Genomic DNA, 21,276 nt, shown 5'->3' on the forward strand with positions numbered 1-21,276 from the left:
CTTAGAAGACCATACTAAAAACGGCACTCACCGGGATCTTGAAGGAATCCACTGCCACTTGATTTTCCATGGAATCCAAGGAAGGTCTTCGGATATTATTGGAGGAGTAGCTGATGGGATAACCCTGAGCAGGTCTCCTGAAAGTCATTTCAGCCGAGGCTATGGGAGGTTTGGGAGTGTTTTTGTGGTATCGGTGAATGAAGTAGGAAGAGAGCAGCACAGACAGAATGAATGACAGCAGCACTGCGGCCGCAATGATGGTTTTACACAGATCATCGCAAACCAGCTCTGCGAATGAAACAGAACAGAAAACACTGTAACATTCCCACTCAGCAGAAACCCATGTCAATTGCTTTATCTTGGCTCAGTCGTGAGGTGGGCAACATTTTGTTGATACATTATATTTTCCTCCCCAATCTTCTAATTATCCAACCCATGAGGTAACTTGTTCTTTCTCTCGATGGCACAGTGGCTAGCACTGCTGCCTCACAGCACCATGTTCAATTCCAGCCTCCTCGGGTGACTGCCTGTGTGGAGTTTACACATTTCCCCCCCCCCCCCCCCCCCCCATGTCTGCGTGGGTTTCCTCCGGGTGCTCCGGTTTCCTCCCACAGTCCTAAAGATGTGCAGGTTATGTGGATTGGCCGTGCTAAATTGCCCCTTAGTGTCCAAAAGGTTAGGTGGGGGGTCATTGGGTTTTGGAGATAGGGTGGAGGTATGGCCTTAAGTAGGGGGCTCTTTCCAAGAGCCGGTCCAGACTCGATGGGCCAAATGACCTCCTTCTGCACCGTAAATTGTATGATTCTGTCAAAATCACCGGGATTGATGTAAAATGGCCTGAGACAAATGGATAGCCCCTTCAGTGCCATACTGAGGGAACACCGCATTGTTGGAGGTGCCGTTCGTCAATGCAGATGTTAAACAGTAGATTTTTTTTGTCTCAGATTCTCCTCAACAAAAGATCAATATTATTGATTGGAATAGGTCGTTATTAGACTATGTGGCAGGATAGCATGAAGCGTTGATGGGCAGTCTAGGGAATTTTTATCAATGTTCTGGCCATACCCCCAAAGGCTCCTGATTCAGATGAAGATAAAAGCAAACAGGGAATGTGACGGGGATGCATGCACCCGGAGATGACACATATTGGAAAATTTGGGTGCAGGATGCCCAGAACTTTCCAACCCCCTTGATTCTTAGACAGTACGCCTGCCGTGACTGCATCTGAAAAACGGCAAGAGAATGATTCTATCCATAAACCTACCAACAATGTCATCCTTTTGGCATACGCATTTATTATCAGAATAGCAGACACAAGTTCCGAAACCTCCTTTAATTCCTCCCAGCTCTCCAGGTTCAAATCCACCGACGACCTTGTCCCATTCTAAATCAAATAGATTGAACAGAACATGTGAGATAGACGGATCTCTTCGCTGGAATCCCTCTGCCCAGTCAACCTGGCTTCTCTTGTTAAAGAAAATGGCCAAGTCCGATGGGACTCGGGCTTAAGGCGGGATTTACTGGGTATTCCCGCCCTGCTGTTATGTGGTGGCGGGAGGCGGTGGGATCTTCTTGTCCCGCCCTTGGCAACGGGGTTTCCTGTTGAATGCACCCCTCGCCGCCGGGAAACCAATGGCGGGGGTGAACTGTCGGCAGGAATGGAAGATCCCACCGGCATGAACAGTTGGAAATTTCCGGTCTTAGGATGGGATTTTCCAGCCCCGCTAGTCTTTGGGATTGTCCGGCTCCGGTTAAAGTCAGTGGGCCGCTGAATGATCTGTGGCGAGTCCAGCCATGTAGAGACTGGGAAACCCCAGCTTTAATATCCTGGATTGGAAAGTTTTCAATATCAACCATCCCGCTGTACGGCTGAGGGAGGCAAGGCAGGAGTGAAATTTGTCTGGACTAGGTGGATTGAGTTAAAATGACATCTTTGAGACAATCACAGCCTAACTGGTGAGACACCTTTGTAAGTAGCACTGTCAAGGAATAAGATTATCTTAATAATAATATTTGAAATTCATCAACAGTCAGTCCGTCAATGTTCTGTCTCTAAGATCAGGGGGTGTTACACTGTTTAAGACACTTTGCGTGATTCTACTGCCCATGAACCTGTTGTGTCTACCCTGCTGTGTCCGTTTAGCGTCTAATTCCTCCACCTTCAAAAAGCCAACACTTCCAGAAGTCAGAAAAATTTGCTTTCTTTCTCTTTCTGATCATTAGTTTTTGTAAGCAGGAAATTGCGTGGGTGACAGATTGTTCCAGCCAGTGTGTTATCAGACCCGCCTCTGGGCCTGGCTGTTCTCTCTGCCGCCCATTGCTGGTGAGCTGAGCTTTACCAGGGCAGGGGTGGCTGTGTTTACATACCGATGCAATCTTGAGGACACGTACTCTTCCTCTTCTCCACAACATCGCAATATCCATCAGGGCAGCTGGAGAGGTCCGGGGAGCAGGTCGAGTAGTTTTTTGATATACCTGCAGGCAGAATGGAAATGTTCGAAGTGACTAATCCATTGATAAGCCAGCACTGCATCTACAGTGCACAGTGATGTAGAGCTACATGGTGAACATCCCACATAGATTACATAATGGGGTCATTCGACAAAGCATTTACAGCACAGAAACAGGCCATTCAGCCCAAAGCCTCCATGCCAGCATTCATACTCCACGAGATTCCTCCCATCCTTCTTCATCTAACCTATCAATTTTATTCTTTTATTCCTTTCTCCCTCTTGTGCTTATCCGGCTTCTCCTTAAATACGTTCATGTTATCACGTCAACAACCCCTGTGGCAGCAAGTTCCACATTCTCCCCACTCTCTGTTCAAAGTGGTTTCTCCTGAATTACCTATTGGATTTATTAAGGGGATATCTTATATATTTAAATTAATTTACAGGAGGTGGGCGACGTTGGCCAGGTCAGCACTTATTGCGCATCGCTAATTGCCTTTGCTCAGAGGGTATGTAAGAGTTGATGTGGGTCTGGAGTCACATGTAGGCCAGACCAAGAGAGAATGGCAGATTTCCTTCCCTAAAGGACCTTGGTGAACCAGATGGGGTTTTCTTTTCTACAAACATCAACAATGGATTCATGGTCATCGTATGACCCCCAGTTCTGGTATCCAGCAAGTGGAACCATCTCTACATCAACTCCACCAAAGCCTCAATAATATTAAAGACCTCTATCAGATCATCCCTCAGTTTTCTCTTGAGAAAAGCGCCCCAGCCTCGTCCAACCTTACCTGACAGGTATAACCTCTCATTGCTGGCAGAATTATAGTAAATCTGTTTTGCACCTCCTCCAGTACCTCTGCAGCCATTTTGTAAGATGGAGACCAGAACTGTTCATAGTATTCCAGATGTGGTCTAGCCAAGGGTCAAATCAAATGTAACATAGGCCAGGATTCTCCATTGCAAATCCTCCCCGCCACCATTGCTAAAGAGGTCGGAGAATTTACGGACAGAGAATTCCACCCATAATCCCTGCTCTTCAATTCTATCTCACTGGGAATATGGGGCTGGTTTCTCCGGTCCCACGGACCTCTTTTTTGTCGGCGGCACGCCAATCCTTGGCAGCAGAATTCCATACCCCTGCCGCTTGACACTGGGATTGCCCATTGAAACCACCCTACGCCACCGGGAATCCCACGGACCAGGATGCACTGCCAGCGGGAACAGGGAATTCCAATCCAGAGAATTCCGCCTATGGTTTGATGCAACTGAGCACCTTGCTAGGCTCCAACAATTCACTGGAGGGTCAACAATATTGGTGTGGGACTGGAGTCACTTTTAAGGCAAATTGGGTAAACATTGCAGATGTACGTCCGAAAGAACCAATTGTGGACCAGCAAGGCTTTTACAACCGATCCATTCTCACTTTTATGGATACTAGTTTTTTTCAATTTCAATAGCAGGTTTAGCTCACTGGGCTAAATCGCTGGCTTTTAAAGCAGACCAAGCAGGCCAGCAGCACGGTTCGATTCCTGTACCAGCCTCCCCGGACAGGCGCCGGAATGTAGCGACTAGGGGCTTTTCACAGTAACTTCATTGAAGCCTACTCGTGACAATAAGCGATTTTCATTTCATTTCATTTCATTTCAAACTGAACTCAAACTCTCAAGAAGGATTTCAACTCAGTTCTCGGGATTATTCGTCCAGTCTTTCAGATTACTGAATAAATTTACATAACCACTACTTTAGGATTGCATCAATGAGGCTGGTCTTGTCTCTGACAATTATTACTCTGCAGGAATTAATGCAAGAAGTAAGATGATTTTCTTAATGGAAGGTTGGGGAGACAATGGGCGGGATTCTCCTGTAGCCGGCGGGGCGGGGGGTCCCGGTGGGACGGAGTGGCGTGAAACATTCCGGTGTCGGCCCGCCCCAAAGGTGCGGAATCCTCCGCACCTTCAGGGTCCAGGCCGGCGCCGGAGTGGTTTGCGCCCCGCTGGCCGGCGTGGAAGGCCTTTGGCGCCAAGTCAGCCGGGGCTGAAGGGACTTCACCGGCCAGCGAGAGTCCGCGCATGCGCGGGTGCATCAGCGGCTGTTGACGTCATCCCCACGCATGCGTAGGGCAGGGGTCACCTACGCGTCGGCCATTGCAGAGGCTGACACGGCCGACGCGTAGTAAAAGAGTGCCCCCACTGCACAGGCCCGCCCGCCGATCGGTGAGCCCCGATCGCGGGCCAGGCCACCGCGGAGACACCCCCCCGGAGCCAGATCGCCCAGCTGCACCCCTAGGACCCCGGAGCCTGCCCACGCTGCCAGGTCCCGCCGGTAAGGGACCTAGTCTGATCCACGCCGGCAGGGCCGGCAAAAACCAGCGGGACTTCGGCCCATCGCGGGCCGGAGAATTCAGGCAGCCCCGGGGCCCATTGAGTCGCGACGGTCCCCGCAATTCTCCGGGGCGGGTGGCGCGACTCACGCCTCGCCGACTTTTGGAGGGCTGGAGAATTTTGCGCCCGGTGGGGGCGGAATTCACGCCGACCCCCGGCGATTCTCCGACCCGGCGGGGGGTCGGAGAATCCCGCCCAATATTCTTGGAGCTCGAGGTCTTTTTACTTATTCATTTATGGAATGTGGGCATCGCTGGCCCATCCCTCATTGCCCTTGAGAAGGTGGTGATGAACCGCTGATGAACTGCCTTCTTGAACCGCTGCACTCCGTGTGGGTAGGTACACCCACCATGCTGTTAGGGAGGGGGTTCTAGGATTTTTAACCCAGTGACACTGAAGAAACAGTGATATTGTTCCAAGTCAGGATGGTGAATAGTTTGTAGAGGAACCTGCCAGTGGTCCTATGCGCATGCTGCCCTTGTCTTTCGACTTGGTAGAGGCTCAACGGAGCCTTGGTGAGTTGCTGCAGTGCGTCGTGGAGATGATATACACGGCTGCTACTGTGTGCCTGTGGTTGGAGGGAGAGAACGTGTAAGTAGGTGAATGAGACGCCAACCAAGTGACCTGGGATGGAAGAGAAAATGCTGGAAAATCTCAGCAGGTCTGGCAGCATCTTTAGGGAGAGAAAAGAGCTAACATTTTGAGCCCGATGACTCTTTGTCAAAGCGGCCTGGGATGGTGTTGAGCTTCTTGAGTCTTGTTGGACACACATGCACCCAGGTCAATAGAGAATATTCCATCACAGCTCCTTGTGCTTTGTAGATGGTGGGCTGGCTTTGGGGAGCCAGGAGATGAGTTATTCGTCTCAGAATTCTCAGTCTCTGACCTGTTATTATAGCCACAGTATGCATATAGTAAGTCCAGTTCAGTCTATTACTATAGTGTGAACAAGCAATGCCATATAAATGCAACAGATGGCTACCCATAAGACCATAAGATATAGGAGTAGAATTAGGCCATTCAGCCCATCGGGTCTGCTCCACCATTCAATCATGGTTGATATGTTCCTCATTCTCCTGCCTTCTCCCTGTAACCCCTGATCCCCTTATTAATCAAGAAATCCTGTTATTAATCAGCCTTCCCGAACAGGTGCCGGAATGTGGCGACTAGGGGCTTTTCATAGTAACTTCATTTGAAGCCTACTCGTGACAATAAGCGATTTTCATTCATTCATTTCATTCATTTCATTTCAAGAACATCAGATTTGTGCTTGAGGTGCTGTTACCTACAGGGCTACAGACCAAGAGCTGGATGGTGGAATTAGACAGAATAATTCTTTCTTAGAACATAACAACATAAGAACTAGGATCTGGAGTGGACAATTTAGCCTCTCAAGCCTGCTCCACTGTTCAATACAATCATGGCTGATCTCATCATGGCCTCAATGTCACCGTTCTCCATAACCCTTCAGCCCCATTACCAATTAAAAATCTGTCCAACTCCTCCTTAAATTTACTCACTGTCCCAGCATCCACCGCACTCTGGGGTAGCGAATTCCACCGGTTCACAACCCTTTGGGAGAAGTAGTTTCTCCTCATCTCGGTTTTAAATTCACTAGCCTTTATGCTAACACTATGGCTTCTCGTTCTAGAATGTTCCACAAGAGGAAGCATCCACTCCACGTCTACTTTATCCATACCTTTTATCTTCTTCTAAACCTCAATTTGATCTCCTCTCATTCTTCTAAACTGTAGTGGGTATAGGTCTAAACTGTTCAATCTCTCCTCATACGACAAACCCCTCGGGCGCGATTCTCCGCAAATGCGGCGAATCGTAAAGGCTACCGTGAAACTGGCCGTCTTTCACGGCAGCCTGCGCGCCCCCTCCCGGGATCCGATTCTCCCCCCCGGATGGGGCTAGCAGCGGGGCCCGTGAACCACGGCATCGCGGGCTTAGCGACCGTCGCTAAGTCCGTGCGCCAAGCATCATGCCGGCTGACACGCACGATGACATCACCCGCGCATGCGCGGATTGGAAGGCTGCAATCCGCGCATGCGCGGGGCCGTTATCTCCCTCGGCGGAGGGAGAAAGAGTGCGTCCGTTACGAACGCACTGCCCGCGTTCGGTGGGCACCGATCGCGGGCCCATGCCCCCCTTGGCACGGCCGTGGTACTGCCGTGCCAATCGGGGCCCTGGATGCCCAGAACGGGCATGTTGCGGCCGTTTTTACGATGGTAGCAAGCAGGTGTGTTTGCTGCCGTAGAAACGGCCGTAAAGGCCTGGGAACTCGGCTCATCGGCCTGGGGAGAATCGCTGTTCGCCGTAAAAAAACGGCGAGCGGCGATTCGTGTCATGGGACGGCCGTGGGGGGGGGGGGGGGGGGAGAATAGCGGGAGGCCGTGAAAAATGTCGGGGACGCCCTCCCGCTATTCTCCGACCCGTCATGGGCAGCGGAGAATCGCGCCCCTCATCTTTGGAATCTCCTCTGAACTGTCTCCAATGCTACTACCAAAACTGTGCACAATACTCCAGGTGTGGTTTCTCCAATGCCTTGTACAGTTGCAACAACACTTCCTTGCCTTTCTACTCTATTCCTTTAGCTATAAATAGCAACACTCCATTCACTTTCCTTATTACCTGCTGTACCTGCACGCTAGTTTTCTTCTTTAGATCATTCAAGTGAATGGTAAGATCCCGAAACACGATTTGAAAAATGATCAGAGAGCATACAAGATTCTGAAAGGGCTCGATAGTGCAGACGCTGGGAGATTGTTTTGTCTTGTCGAGGAATCTAAAACACAGGTTGCACAGTCTCAGGATAAAGAGCTGATCACCTGGGACTGAGGTGAGGAGAGATAATTTGACTCAAAGGGTTGTGATTCGGTGGAATTCTCTACCCCAGAAGCTTGTGGATGCTCCATTGTTGAATGCATTCATACATAGATACATAGAAGATAGGAGTAGGAGGAGGCCTTTTGGCCCTTCGAGCCTGCTCCGCCATTCATACAGAACATACAGTGCAGAAGGAGGCCATTCGGCCCATCGAGTATGCACCGACCCACTTAAGCCCTCACTTCCACCCTATCCCCGTAGCCCAATAACCCCTCCTAACCTTTTGGACACTAAGGGCAATTTAGCATGGCCAATCCACCGAACCTGCACGTTTTTGGATTGTGGGAGGAAACCGGAGCACCCGGAGGAAACCTATGCAGACACGGGAAGAACGTGCAGACCCCACACAGACAGTGACCCAGTGGGGCATCGAACCTGTGACCCTGGCGCTGTGAAGCCACAGTGCTAGTCATTTGTGCTACCATGCTGCCATCACGATTATGGCTGATCATCCAACTCAATAGCCTCATCCTGCTTTCTTCCCATAGCCTTTGATCCCATTCTCCCCAAGTGCTATATCCAGCCGCCTCTTGAATATATTCAGCACGGTGGCCTAGTGGTTAGCACAGCTGCCTCACGGCACTGAGGTCCCAGGTTCGATTCCGGCTCTGGGTCACTGTCCGTGTGGAGTTTGTACATTCTCCCCGTGTCTACGTGGGTTTCGCCCCCACAACCCAAAAATGTGCACAGTAGGTGGATTGGCCACACTAAATTGCCCCTTAATTGGAAAACATAATTGGGTAATCTAAATTTAAAAAAAAAAATAATATATTCAAAGTTTTAGCATCAGTTACTTCCTGTAGTCATGAATTCCACAGGCTCACCACTCTTTGTGTGAAGAAAGGTTTCCTTATATCTGTCTGAAATGATTTACCCTGAATCCTCAGACTGTGACCCCTGGTTCTGGACACACCTATCTTTGGTAACATCTTCCCTGCACCTACCCTGTCTAGTCCTGTTAGAATTTTATAAGTCTTTATGAGATCTCCCCTCATTCGTCTGAACTCCAGTGAGAACAATCCCAACCTAGTCAATCTCTCCTCATATGACAGTCCCGCCATCCCTGGAATCAGTCTGGTAAACCTTCGCTGCTCTCCCTCGAGAGCAAGAACATCCTTCCTCAGAGAAGGAGACCAAAACTGCATACAATACTCCAAGTGTGGCCTCACCAAGGCCCTGTATAATTGCAACAACACATCCCTGCTTCTATATTCAAAACCTCTCGCAATGAAGGCCAACATACCATTAGCCTTCTTTACCACCTGCTGTACCTGCATGCTTACCTTCAGCGAATGGTGCACAAGGACACCCAGATCCCGCTGCACATCCCCTCTCCCAATTTATAACCATTTAGAATTTAGAATTTAGAACAGTACAGCACAGAACAGGCCCTTTGGCCCTCTATGTTGTGCCGAGCAATGATCACCCTACTCAAGCCCACGTATCCACCAGTAACTCTACAACCCCCATTAACCTAATTTTTTTTCGGACACTAAGGGCAATTTAGCCTGGCCAATCCACCTAACCCGCACATCTTTGGACTGTGGGAGGAAACCGTAGCACCCGGAGGAAACCCACGCACACACGGGGAGGACGTGCAGACTCCGCGCAGACAGTGACCCAGCCGGGAATTGAACCTGGGACCCTGGAGCTGTGAAGCATTTATGCTAACCACCATGCTACCGTGCTGCCCTATATTCAGGTAGTAATCTGCCTTCCTGTTTTTGCTTCCAAAATGAATAACCTCACACTTATCCAAATTATCCTGCACGGCTGGGATGGATAGATTTCTGGTCTTTCAAAGAATGACGGGACACGAGGAGTAGGCGGGAAGATGGGAGTTGAAAGCTCGGCCATGTTTGACTGGATTGGCAGAGCATGCTCAATGGGCCTCGTGGTCTATCCCTGCACCGACCTCCGCTGTTCTTGTCCTCGCAGAGTCCTCCCTCCACCAAAGAGCAATTAACCAGTTACTGATTCCAGCCTCTTTGACCCACATAGCGACAGTCACTGCACTTCCAATTATTAACTGGAGCATTTCTGAGATCCGACAGTAATAGTTAATCACACCATTTGGAAATATTCACGTTGAAGCATTCCGTGGTTAGCATTCAAATCTTACACCTAATGGGGTTAGAAAGTGGGAAGTCAGAGAAGATTCCTACCCTTTTCAAAGCCCTGTCGCCACTGGCATTTCCCAGTTAACGTACCAAGACCGCCACATTCCTCACACTCGGAACGCTGCTTATTTGTGGCACAGATCTTGGGACAATCATTATTTCTGTCAGTGTCTAGAGAGAAGAGAGACGTCAATTAATTCCAGGTATTTTCACCCATGGCTTCAATCTTGCCTCGTGGGCTGCATAAAACATCAGACCGACAGTCAATTTTATTAAATAGAGCATGACCGATTCTCCAGCTCAAATTCATATTCCCCAAGGCCGTAATGTTCCACCCCCCCCCCCCCCCCCTCCCCTCCCCCTCCAAGGCTCATTTTCCCGGGGCGGAGGTGGCTTGCTATTGACTACCGGTGGGATCGTCAATCCCACCGAGGTCTATGAGGTTTTGTATAGTTTGCCCCCACCCCCACCCCCTCCCCCGTGAGGAAGTTGCCTTTGGTGAGACTGAAAAATCCCGCTTGCAGGAAAGGTTGGAAAATCCCACCTTGTGTAATATTCCCTCCCTTTTCACCTGAAAAAGCAAGCGTGGGCATAGAAGGTAAGAGTGAAGAGGCTTCAGCCATGAGGGAAAGGAGGAAAAATCCCGAAACAGCGATTGCGAAGTACAGATACGTACGTGCGCCCTCGAGCGTGACAATAATGGTGGCCTTGGCCTCCTCCTTGCTCAGTGACTCATTGGCAATGATGGTGTAGTGGAGTTTGGAACAAGAGCTGTTTCTCAACACTTTCGCGTCACTGAGGTACAGAAACCCGAATATATCCTCGGCTCCCTTGAGGACCCCCACAATGGAAGAGCAGTTTTTGTCCTGTTGTGTGGCGTTCTCCTCCGCCTGGATCACGGGCACCAGCGTGTAGCTTATATTCAATGCTTGAAAGCTGAGACAGTTTGCTATGCAAATCCTTCCAATCTGTAACACACAAAAGAAATAACAAATAAGCTGCTGTCGACATCCCAACTGGTTCGCGTTACTGCCTCCAAGGTGGAGGGTTCGAAACCCACCCCAGATGAGTGGAACTCTGACTCTGAATGTTAAGATGATCATGAGCTAGATACTCACTCCAGGTGGTTTTGGGTATCTTCTGCTCCCAGTATGGCTGTGGGAGCCTGTAAAACCTCCCGATGTATGGGACTAATATCCCTGTTGGTTGGTATAAAGATGGTTACAGCCACGAAAGGGATGTTTATGCAGCCTGTCAAACTGTTTATCAGCCAACAGATCCCTCACCCTCTTCGCCAAGGGAGATTGTGGAGACATGAAAACAACAGAATCACATTGAGCATTGAGGGGAAAGGAACTTTGAACTCAGAGAGGTGGTATTATCATAAATGTAAGAACTGCAAGGGTTAATGAAATGTCTAGATCAGCCACTAGAGGGAGCTAGAGTTACAAGTATATAAGACATTGATGCTCGGCCTTGTGGGGAAGAGAAGTGAAGGACTTAGCTAGAGAGACTGAAGGAAAGATAGTGTGAGTAGAGCAGATCATAGTTTATAATAGTGCAGAGATTAGTTGTAGGTGAGTGTAGATTATGTTAACTATCAACTGTGTACTATTTAGGAGTACGAGTCAAATCCAAATCAGTAGTGTTACTAAATTTATAGCTTTGTTCAAGTTCAAGTTATTTTGTGATAGCTACTACTGTGCTACTTTGTGAACGCTATGCCAACCATCCTGGATTCAGCAACACAAAGAACACCACAAGAGATAAAGGGATGAACCTTGTAGAGGGGATGGGGATCTCACCTGCCAGTTGAAGAGTGGGAAAGGATCCCAAATCATTTCTTTCGAGAAAGCCCGTCACATCCTGTGCCACTCAGACACTTGAAAGGTCAACGGGAGGCCGACCAGGGGGAGGGAGTCTCGCTCACTGAGCGCTGCCAACCAATCAAAGGCTGACAGCTCTTCTGCACTCAGTAACACCATTAAGGGGGCAATGGCCGCTGCCGGTACTGCACCCATATGAAGGTTCAGAATGAGGGGAGGGAGGGGTCTGAGGAGTGGATTACTGGGAAACTGAGGTGAGGGGCTGAAGGTTTTCAGGATCGAAGATGGCACGAGGCGAGGCGACTTCTTGCAAACTGTGCCCAGTATACCCTCTATTTCTATCTTATACTCTACATTCTGTGGTCGCTCCTTCCTTCCTATGTATGGTGTAAGTTATCTGTATAGGATGCAAGGAACAATGCTTTTCACTGTATACTAATACATGTGACAATAATAAATCAAATCAAATCAAAATCCTGATGCCACGTCCTTGATTAGGCACCGAGTGCCATTGAACAACAAACTGCCCCCCACCTCCTCTCCCACCGCCTCCTACACACACACCAGGGTTTGTTTGTTGTGCTTTCCGCATGGTGAGCATGCCCTCTCTCACCACTTTGTCAATACCAGTGACAGCAGGATGGGGCCCTTAAAAAGGCATTGCCCGCTTAATGGCCTCAACCGGCAGTGGGGCGGCAAAGCTCACCACACCCCTTGCGTAGAATTACACAGGGTGGAGGCGGGAAGGTAGCAAGGTCCCTATCCGCCACCAACGCCATGTCCCCTCCCTCCCCACCTAATTATTACCCCGCCCACCACCAGACCTGCCACGGGGTAAGACACGAGATTTTGCCCAAAGTGGCAATTGGTTTACTTTGAGTGGACCATTGCCCCACCGAAGTTCCTTGGCACTGCTCACTTCCTAGTCCCAGATTGGGTACATCATTGAGTCACTTTAGCACAGAAGGATGCCATTTGGCCCATCCAGTCTGTGCCAGCACCATGCAGAGCAATTCTGTCAGCGCCATCAACCCCCCCCCCCCCCCCCCCCCCCCAGTCCTCCCGTCCTCCAGATTCTAAAACCTGCTCGCCCAAAAGCAGTTACATTGCTCAGGACCAAGACCGCAACACTACATGCACCCCGTCAATATTAGATTTCATCTCAAATGGTTCTTATCAACTTCCGCAATTGTTCAGATTTAAACTTTCGTCCAGCAGGACCTTGAAACATCACAAAAAAAAACCTCATCACCTTTGCAGAACGTCCTGCGTTCCTGTTCAGCGAGAAGTGGAATGTTTTCTCAGTGAATTCAATAATGATAGGCTGGACACTGACATTGAAATGGAGCATCACTGAGTTGTTGGGGCCACTGTATTCTGTATCACGGACCAGGACATCCAAACTGAACGATCGGTTCTCGGAGATCGACAGGTTCTTCTTCAGTATCAACTCTGAATAGAACATGGGAAAATATATATGGGATTACCCAGGAACAGAAGAATTAGGAGCCGAGGTCGGCAATTCTACCCTTCGAGCCTGCTCTGCCGGTCAATCAGATCATGACTGATCTCTTCCCGTCTCAAATCCACCTCCCCACCTGTTGCCCATACCTCTTTAACCCGTTTTTAAAAATCAGATATATATATCTAACTCCATCTTGAAAATATTCATTGGCACAGGTTCCACCACACTCTGGGGCAGCGAGTTCACCACCCTCTGCGAGAAGTAGTCCCTCCTCATCTCAGTTCTAACATAATCCCAACACGGCAGATGATGGAATTTAAATTCAATTAATAATCTAGAATTGAGACGTTCATCTCAGTCATGGTGACCATGAAACCAACTGGTTCACTCATGCCCTTTAGGGAAGGAAATCTGCTGTCCTTACCCGGTCTGGCCTACATGTGACTCCAGACCCACAGCGATGTGGTTGACTCTGAATTGCCCGTCTGAAATGGTGTTGCAAGCCACTCAGTTCAGAATGGGCAACAAATGCTGGTCCCTTGACAGCGATGCACACATCCCATGAAAGAATAAAGAATAAAGAATGGGAGATGGTCTTGCAGTACAATGGGTAGTGTACCGGTCTCTGGGCCTAAGGAGCTCTGGGTTCAAATCCCACCCCAGGACTCGATGGCCACAGAAGGTGTGTTCAGAATGCACGGAAATGGGATTAGTGTAGATCAGGGATGGTTCTTATTTTTGGTGCAGGCTCGATGGGCAGAAGGGCCTCGTCTGTACTATATGATTCTGTGAATATGGCCAAGCAGGTTGCTATCCACCTGCGAATCCTTCCAACACACACCATTGGCAGGTGGTAAGAGGTGGCGGGGATAGACCCCTGCTCAGCAATGCGATGGAGAGAATGTTGTAGCCTCTACCCTCACTAATCATAACTCCAGCCTGTAACATGCATGTCAAAGTGCATGTTGCCACAGCAACAGGGACTCCTTGACTGAACTGTGACACATCATAATGACTTAATTATTCATCGGTGGATCTACCAACTATTATAAGACTTTCTTGATATACACAAGCCAGATTTCTGCTACCAGATGGGAAATAGCGTTCTGTCCTTTTGGGAGGGGGTGGGGGGGGGGGGGGGGGGGGGGGGGGGGGGGGGGGGGGGGGGGGGGAATGGTGCTCATGTGGCATAACTCCCACTCTTCCACCTGGGTTTGGATGAAGGGTGTGTATTCTTGAGATGGTCAATGTTTAAACCATTGATAAGTTCATGATGTGGAGATGCCGGCGTTGGACTGGGGTGGGCACAGTAAGAAGTCTGACAAAACCAAGTTAAAGTCCAACAGGTTTGTTTCGAATCACTAGGTGGGTTCCAGAAACATACATATAGACAAAGTCAATGATGCCACTCGCATTCAAAGCAGCATCTTGCATCTTTGACTATGTCCATACATATGTTTCTGGAACCTACCTCTTCATTCACCTGAGGAAGGAGCTGCGCTTCGAAAGCTAGTGATTGGAAACAAACCTGTTGGACTTTAACCTGGTGTTGTAAGACTTCTTACATTGATAAGTTCAACACAGGTTTCAGGGACCATTTGTCCTCTCTAGATGGATCATCTCCATTGGCCAGGGCTTGGCTTTAGAAATGTAAAGGGGCTTTGCACAATTCCTTGGGATTTGACCTCTGCAGTCACGGTGGGGGGGGGGGGGGGTTTGCGTGTCTTCAGGGGTAACGAGGCGGCTGCTGTTCCAAAGGCCAGAAAGTCCATTTGGGTGAGTCATAACCAGATATGGCTTCAGTCATTTTAAAACCTTTGTCTAGATTTTTAAAGTAATTTTATTAATGAGCCAGGAAGACATGTTTATAAAAACATAGAGTGAGGGCCTAGGTCTGGAGCACTTTGGTTTCCCATAAATTCTTCCCTCCAATCTTCAATAAAAAAACATTTATATAGCATCTTTCATGACTACTAGACGTCTCTTACAGCCAAGGAAGTATTTTTGAAGTGCAGTCAGTGTTGTAATGTATGAAACACGCCAAACCAATTTGTTCACAGTAAGCTCCCAGGCTCCCACAAACAGCAATGCGACAATGACCAGCTCAGCTGTTCCTGTGACATCGATTATGAGAGGTAAATCTTGGCCAAGTCATCAGGATAGTTCTGCTTCGAGATAGTGCCATGGGATCTCTTAACACTACCTGTGAGGGCAGACAGTTTAATGCCTCATCTGAAAGACAGCATCTGTGACAGTGCGGCACTCCCTCAGTATTGCACTGAAAGTGTCAGCCTTTATTTGTGCTCAGGTCCAGGAGTGGGACTTGAACCCTCAGCCTCCTGCCTCAGATCAGCGCACTGCCAGCTGACACGCCTCTACAATCTAACTACCTATCGTAAAAGTACCAACCTCCATTAACCTGTTGAAGTGTTTTATTCATCCATCCACCTCACCCACTGGCCCGTGGAGAACTCTCCCTGCTAACACCTTTATGTTTGAGTCAACCATGGGCTCAGTGCGGGGCAGTCTCACTCCTGAGTCGGAAGGTTGCGGGTTCAACTCCCACTCCGGAGACTTGAGAAAACTAATCTCGGCTGACACTCCAGGGTGGCACTCGCTTGGTTAGATTCGAACGAGAAATTAAACGAAGATCCGCTCTGCCCTATCAGGCGGGCACAATAGATCCCTTGGCAGTTTTGAAGAAGAGTAGAGAATAATTGATGCTTTTTGTGGGAGCTTTCTGTGCATTTCTGATGCACTTCCTACCAAACTACCTTGTTGACTGTAAAGCAATTTGGAAGGCCCTGAAATCATGAAAGGCGCTATATAAATGCAGGTTATATATATATATTTAAATCTGTCTCACTATTTATCAGTATTGAAGATGCATTTACAATTTTCCAGTGTCCACTGGATCATGACCTTTCCGCAGTCCAGGTTGGGAAAGTGGGAGCAAGCTGTATGACTGGGAAAATCCCCGGGATAATTAATCGCAGCATAGCCAGTTCATCACCTTGGAGACCAAGTTGTTGATCAAGCCCTCGGCCCTCCCTTGCTCCCCGTGAGGGTATTTTAGGCAAAACGTGTTGCAGTTTAAAACTGTAAATGTTCCGATACCCGCTGCGGAACTTTGCACAGATCTGCATCCAGTGGGTGAGATGGATGATGGATGTGTGGCCTTGGTAACTTTCCATCCATTATTATAATGGATGGAATATCGAGTGTACAAGTCTCCAGCAGGACATAAAGAGTAGGAGGCGGCCATACAGCCCCTCGAGTCTGATCCACATTTCAGTAAGATCAGAGTCAAATAAATCTTACCTGCTATTTCCTTTGCACAAAGCTCCACATGGGGAGCACTTAAAAATCAGAGAGGTTTCCCCTACATTGAGTGATTCAAGACTCAAGGTCAGACTCTGAGTAAATTACCAGGGCTCTGTCTGCCAGCATGAAATGAGAGCGGGGTATTTGTATGGATGCGTAATGAAATTGTAATGCTGTTTGTAAACACAACACATCGAGGTCATCCCTTCCCCTCCATCCCAGAGCTGCCGAGCATCATATTATCTGTCTGCCAGTTCAGATGTTTTGTAAAAGGCACAGACCAGTGGCCATTCAATCAACTCCCCACCACCCCCAAACCAGGCCCACACCCCACCCCCCTCACACCTACCCCACTCCTATTTATGAGCTTCCTCCTCCTAAGGTGTCTGAGTCGCAAAGATAAATCCCCCCACTGTCCCCGGAGGATCGGCCTTTTCTGTAACTCAGAGTATGCAATCACTTTCCTTTCTACCTGCCCGAGTTGCGCGTTGCCGAAGGGCAGTTTTTTTGGGGGGAGGGTTTACCATATCTGTTTACCGTCCCTCGGGCTGGGCATTCAATGCTGGCGGGCGTCTCCAAAGGGGTAGCCTTCACCCTGAAGTTGTCTGTAATCCAAGTGTCGTTCCTCATCACCGTCGCCGTGTACTTCGTGGTGCTGTCGGTGTCGTACACGTGGAGAGCCGCCACCACCGTTTTCTGAAAGGTAAGAGCGAGTGCGTAGCCGATGAAACCTCACCATGGATTTGTGCGGTAGTGTTAAATAGGCTTGCAGCGAGTCAGCAACCCATGCTGCACCTCCATTCGCTGAAGACATTGGAAATAAAATACAGGGATTCCGACTCACTAAATTGCGTGCAAGCAGCATTGTCGTGGAACACGAGGAGTGAGTGAATGGGAAACAGCCTGAAAAATCATTGAATGGGACTTTGGTGAGAGTAGGAATTAGGTGCAAAACAGGAGGTGCCAAGTTGCAACTGCATATTAATTATGTTTAATTACATGCAAATGGGAGACATGGGTTTACTTGAGCACATATAAGGAGAGACCAACTGAAACTGTGGGTGGTTGAGTTGGGAGGGACATGCTTGTAGTTTTTTGCTCTGCAAATAAATGTCGGCCTGAGTAAAGATCAGCTTTAGGGTCATCCTTCACCAACTGGCTTTCTGAAATGGAACACCTTGGGACAAATTCAAAAGAGGGAAGTGGGGGGGGGGGGGGGGGGATGGAATTCAAGGAATCTAATTGAAGGGAGTTTGTGTTCCTTGTATTTTCTCAGAAGAATTATTTTTAGTTCAAATAATTATCATGCTACAAAGCTCCATAGCAATGGAGCACTTGTAGAAATTGTGAGATGTTTGCCTCCCAGACCTGAATTCCGAAGTTTTCTAAAAAATCTACACCAACTGTGAGATGGTTGAGGCACTTGAGGCTGGCGTGGTCAAACTCAATAAGCTATTGTCCAGCCACCAAAAGATTAGAGAGAGGGAGGCTTTTAAAGGTGGGACACCACGGAATACACTGGGGGTTAGAGTGGGAGAGGAGATCCCTTTACGTTAAGGAACGTCTCCGGCTGCAAGTTCCCCTCCGAGCCATGCACCATTCTGACTTGGAACCCTATCGCCGTTCCTTACCGTCGCAGTGTCAAAAACCTATGACTCCCTCCCTAACAGCACCACCCACATGCACTGCGGCAGTTCAAGAAAGTGACTCACCACCACCTTCCCGAGGGAAATTAGGGATGGGCAACAAATACCGGATTAGCCTGCAACACACACATCCCATGAACAAATAAAATAAAAAGGAAGCTGGGGGAGGGGGGGCCTCAGGGAGAAAGGGAACCAGAAGCTGTGTTGGGATAGTGGAGTAAGAGAAGTCATTGAGGTCTACCGCACAGAAAAGGCCCATCGGCCCATCGCATGTGTGGTGAATGTGATTCACACTATATATAGTTGCCAATATCACTCCATGTATATATGTTCATTATCTACCCATTGTAAGTGCAGTTGCACTATCTGACCACCAGGGGGAGTCGCTCTGGGAGTACGTGAGAGTTTGTACTGGGCTCCTCCCTTGGCTCCGCCCAGGACTCCTCCCCCTGGGACCGATGTATAAAGATCAGTGCCTTAGAGCCAGCCTGCCAGTTCACCTGAAGATCAGCGACGAATAGGCTGGCTCTATTGTAAGTGTATAAAAGCCTCTGTTCAGATCCAACTACACGTGTTCGCTGAATTGATGGTTCCATCAGCATGTGCGGCAGGTTTTTTTTTTGTCATAACACACTTGCTTCCCAAGATGTCATTTATTGTGCCATATACTCTCATCACATGTTGTTGACTGACTCAAAGTAAAAGTGCGGCAAATCACAACTGAAGTCACTTGTGGAGTGCACAATTCAAACATCAGAGAAACACCGAGAGAACTCCAACAATTGAGGGCCAATAAAGAGCAACCGTTCCTGAAATTCAGGATCTGGGGTAAATTCGAAACAAATCTGCAGCAACTCATGGAAGTGACTCCCTCGGGAAACGAGGGGAAGGGTTTGTGTCGATTCATTCAAATGCAAATTAGATTTCACTCAGAAAATAACAATTTGAGATCCAGCACAAAAGTTATTTGAGGCGTGTGTTAAATAGTATATTCTGCAGGCAAAAGCTCACCACGCTAACATTTCCTCTCTGGGAGGAGCTGAGGTGGAGAATCCAGAGGTAGCCGTGATAGATGAGGGCGCACCATGTTCTGGAGAATTCCGATCACGGGAGGAGCGGGAAACAGGGAGTGTAACAGACAGGGCGAATTGAGGGGTAAGGTTTTGGCCAGAACCTAGGGTCCTTTTCAGTTCTGCACCTTTCATTATGCCCAGCCACAAACTATAAGCAGGGACAGATACACACATTCTCGTCCTAAGTCTCGTTGGATACCCTACCTCTTTCCTGTTGAACTCAATGAAAGCCTCGGCGGTGTCGTTGCCGTCACGGAGGTAGGGAGTGTTATCACCCTTGTCGAGGACAGTCACGTGCAGGGACCTCCCAACCTGAATCACCTGGGCAGCCGTCCGCAAGGTGCATTTGACAATCATTTCGTACGTCTCCCTCTGCTCCCTGTCCAGTGACTTTTCCACCCGGACCTCTGACGTCTCTTCGTTGATACTGAACGGGGCGGAACCATCTGGAAAATGAAGGGGATGAAATTATATTTGGTGCGAGAGCCTGTGCCTATCCAGCAGGCCAGACACTTTGGCAACAGCGCTACGATAGATCCTTGTTGGGCAAATATATTAAAGATTACAAGAGTCGGCAGATCATGTTACAGTTGTATAGGACTTTAGTTAGGCCACATTAGGAATACTGCGTGCAGTTCTGGTCGCCACATTACCAGAAGAATGTGGATGCTTTGGAGAGGGTGCAGAGGAGGTTCACCAGGATGTTGCCTGGTATGGAGGGGGCTAGCTATGAAGAAAGATTGAGTAGATTAGGATTGTTTTCATTGGAAAGACAGAGGTTGAGGGGGGACCTGATTGAGGTCTACAAAATTATGAGAGGTATGGACAGGGTGGATAGCAACAAGCTTTTTCCAAGAGTGGGGGTGTCAGTTACAAGGGGTCACAATTTCAAAGTGAGAGGGGGAAAGTTTAAGGGAGATGTGCGTGGAAAGGTTTTTACGCAGAGGGTGGTGGGTGCCTGGAACGCTTTACCAGCGGAGGTGGTAGAGGTGGCACGATAGCATCATTTAAGAGGCATCTAGACGGGTATATGAACGGGCGGTAACAGAGGGAAGTAGACCTTGGAAAATAGGAGACAGGTTTAGATAAAGGATCTGGATCGGCGCAGGCTGGGAGGGCCAAAGGGCCTGTTCCTGTGCTGTAATTTTCTTTGTTCTTTGTTCTTATTACAAGAACCATGGTGGACAGATGGAGTTAAGATATGGGACAACCATAGTCTAACTGGATAGCAGAACAAGGTTTGATGGATGAAGGGCCTTTTTGTGTTCGTTCCTACAGTTTCCAGACCAATATTTATCCCTCAGCCAACACCACACAAACAGATTATCCGGCCATTATCACTTTGGAGTCTGTGGGAACCTGTAGTGCACAGTTTGACAGCCGTGTTTCTTACATTACGAAAGAAGGGCTTACACTTCGAAAGTACCTGACGTGCTGTGAAGCACTCTGAGAAATCCTGAAAGGCACTATATAAATATAAGCCTTTCTTTCTCTTTCTACAACACCTCCCGAGAAATCAATCATGCCATTCGGGGCTGGTTTAGCACAGTGGGCGAATCAGCTGGCTTGTAATGCAGAACAATGCCAGCAGCGTGGGTTCAATTCCCGTACCTGCCTCCCCGAACAGGCACCGGAATGTGGCGACTAGGGGCTTTTCACAGTAACTTCATTGAAGCCTACTTCTGACAATAAGCTATTATTATTATGTGCTTTCTCAAATTAGTGAGTGAATTGGATGGGCTGTGATATTGGCCAGGAGATGGCGACATTTTAGTCAGCAGCAGCACTTACGTTAAACAGTTTCTGAGTCAACACTCGATAAAAGTACTATGGAATCACAGAATAGTACAGCACAAAAGGATTCTGCATCTTGCCTGGCTGTTCGTGGGATCTTGCTGTGTGTAACATGATTGTGATGTTTGCCTAAATAAGAACAGCGTCTGTACTTCAAAAGTAATCTATGGCATTTTTAAAAATATAAATTTATAATGCCCAATTCATTTTTTCCAATTAAGAGGCAATTTAGTGTGACCAATCCACCTACCCTGCACATCTTTGGGTTGTGGGGGCAAAACCCAAGCAAACACGGGGAGAAT

At 48.5% G+C, this 21,276-nt stretch overlaps 1 protein-coding gene across 2 annotated transcripts in view; it reads right to left on the reverse strand.

Moving 5' to 3' along the window:
- ret (ret proto-oncogene receptor tyrosine kinase) overlaps positions 1-21,276 on the reverse strand; it is a 111,305-nt gene that overhangs the window by 24,592 nt on the left and 65,437 nt on the right. For both annotated transcript variants that reach the window (XM_038783103.1, XM_038783104.1), the window contains exons 4-11: positions 19,385-19,626; positions 16,986-17,157; positions 12,925-13,124; positions 10,523-10,814; positions 9,892-10,017; positions 2,368-2,475; positions 1,265-1,384; positions 32-288 (exon numbers count right to left, since the gene is read on the reverse strand). In XM_038783103.1, the coding sequence (XP_038639031.1) occupies positions 32-288; positions 1,265-1,384; positions 2,368-2,475; positions 9,892-10,017; positions 10,523-10,814; positions 12,925-13,124; positions 16,986-17,157; positions 19,385-19,626 (1,517 nt within the window). The remainder of the gene's footprint in view (positions 1-31; positions 289-1,264; positions 1,385-2,367; positions 2,476-9,891; positions 10,018-10,522; positions 10,815-12,924; positions 13,125-16,985; positions 17,158-19,384; positions 19,627-21,276) is intronic.

The sequence above is a fragment of the Scyliorhinus canicula genome, chromosome 22 (genome assembly GCF_902713615.1).
Source record: "Scyliorhinus canicula chromosome 22, sScyCan1.1, whole genome shotgun sequence".
NCBI lineage: Eukaryota > Metazoa > Chordata > Chondrichthyes > Carcharhiniformes > Scyliorhinidae > Scyliorhinus > Scyliorhinus canicula.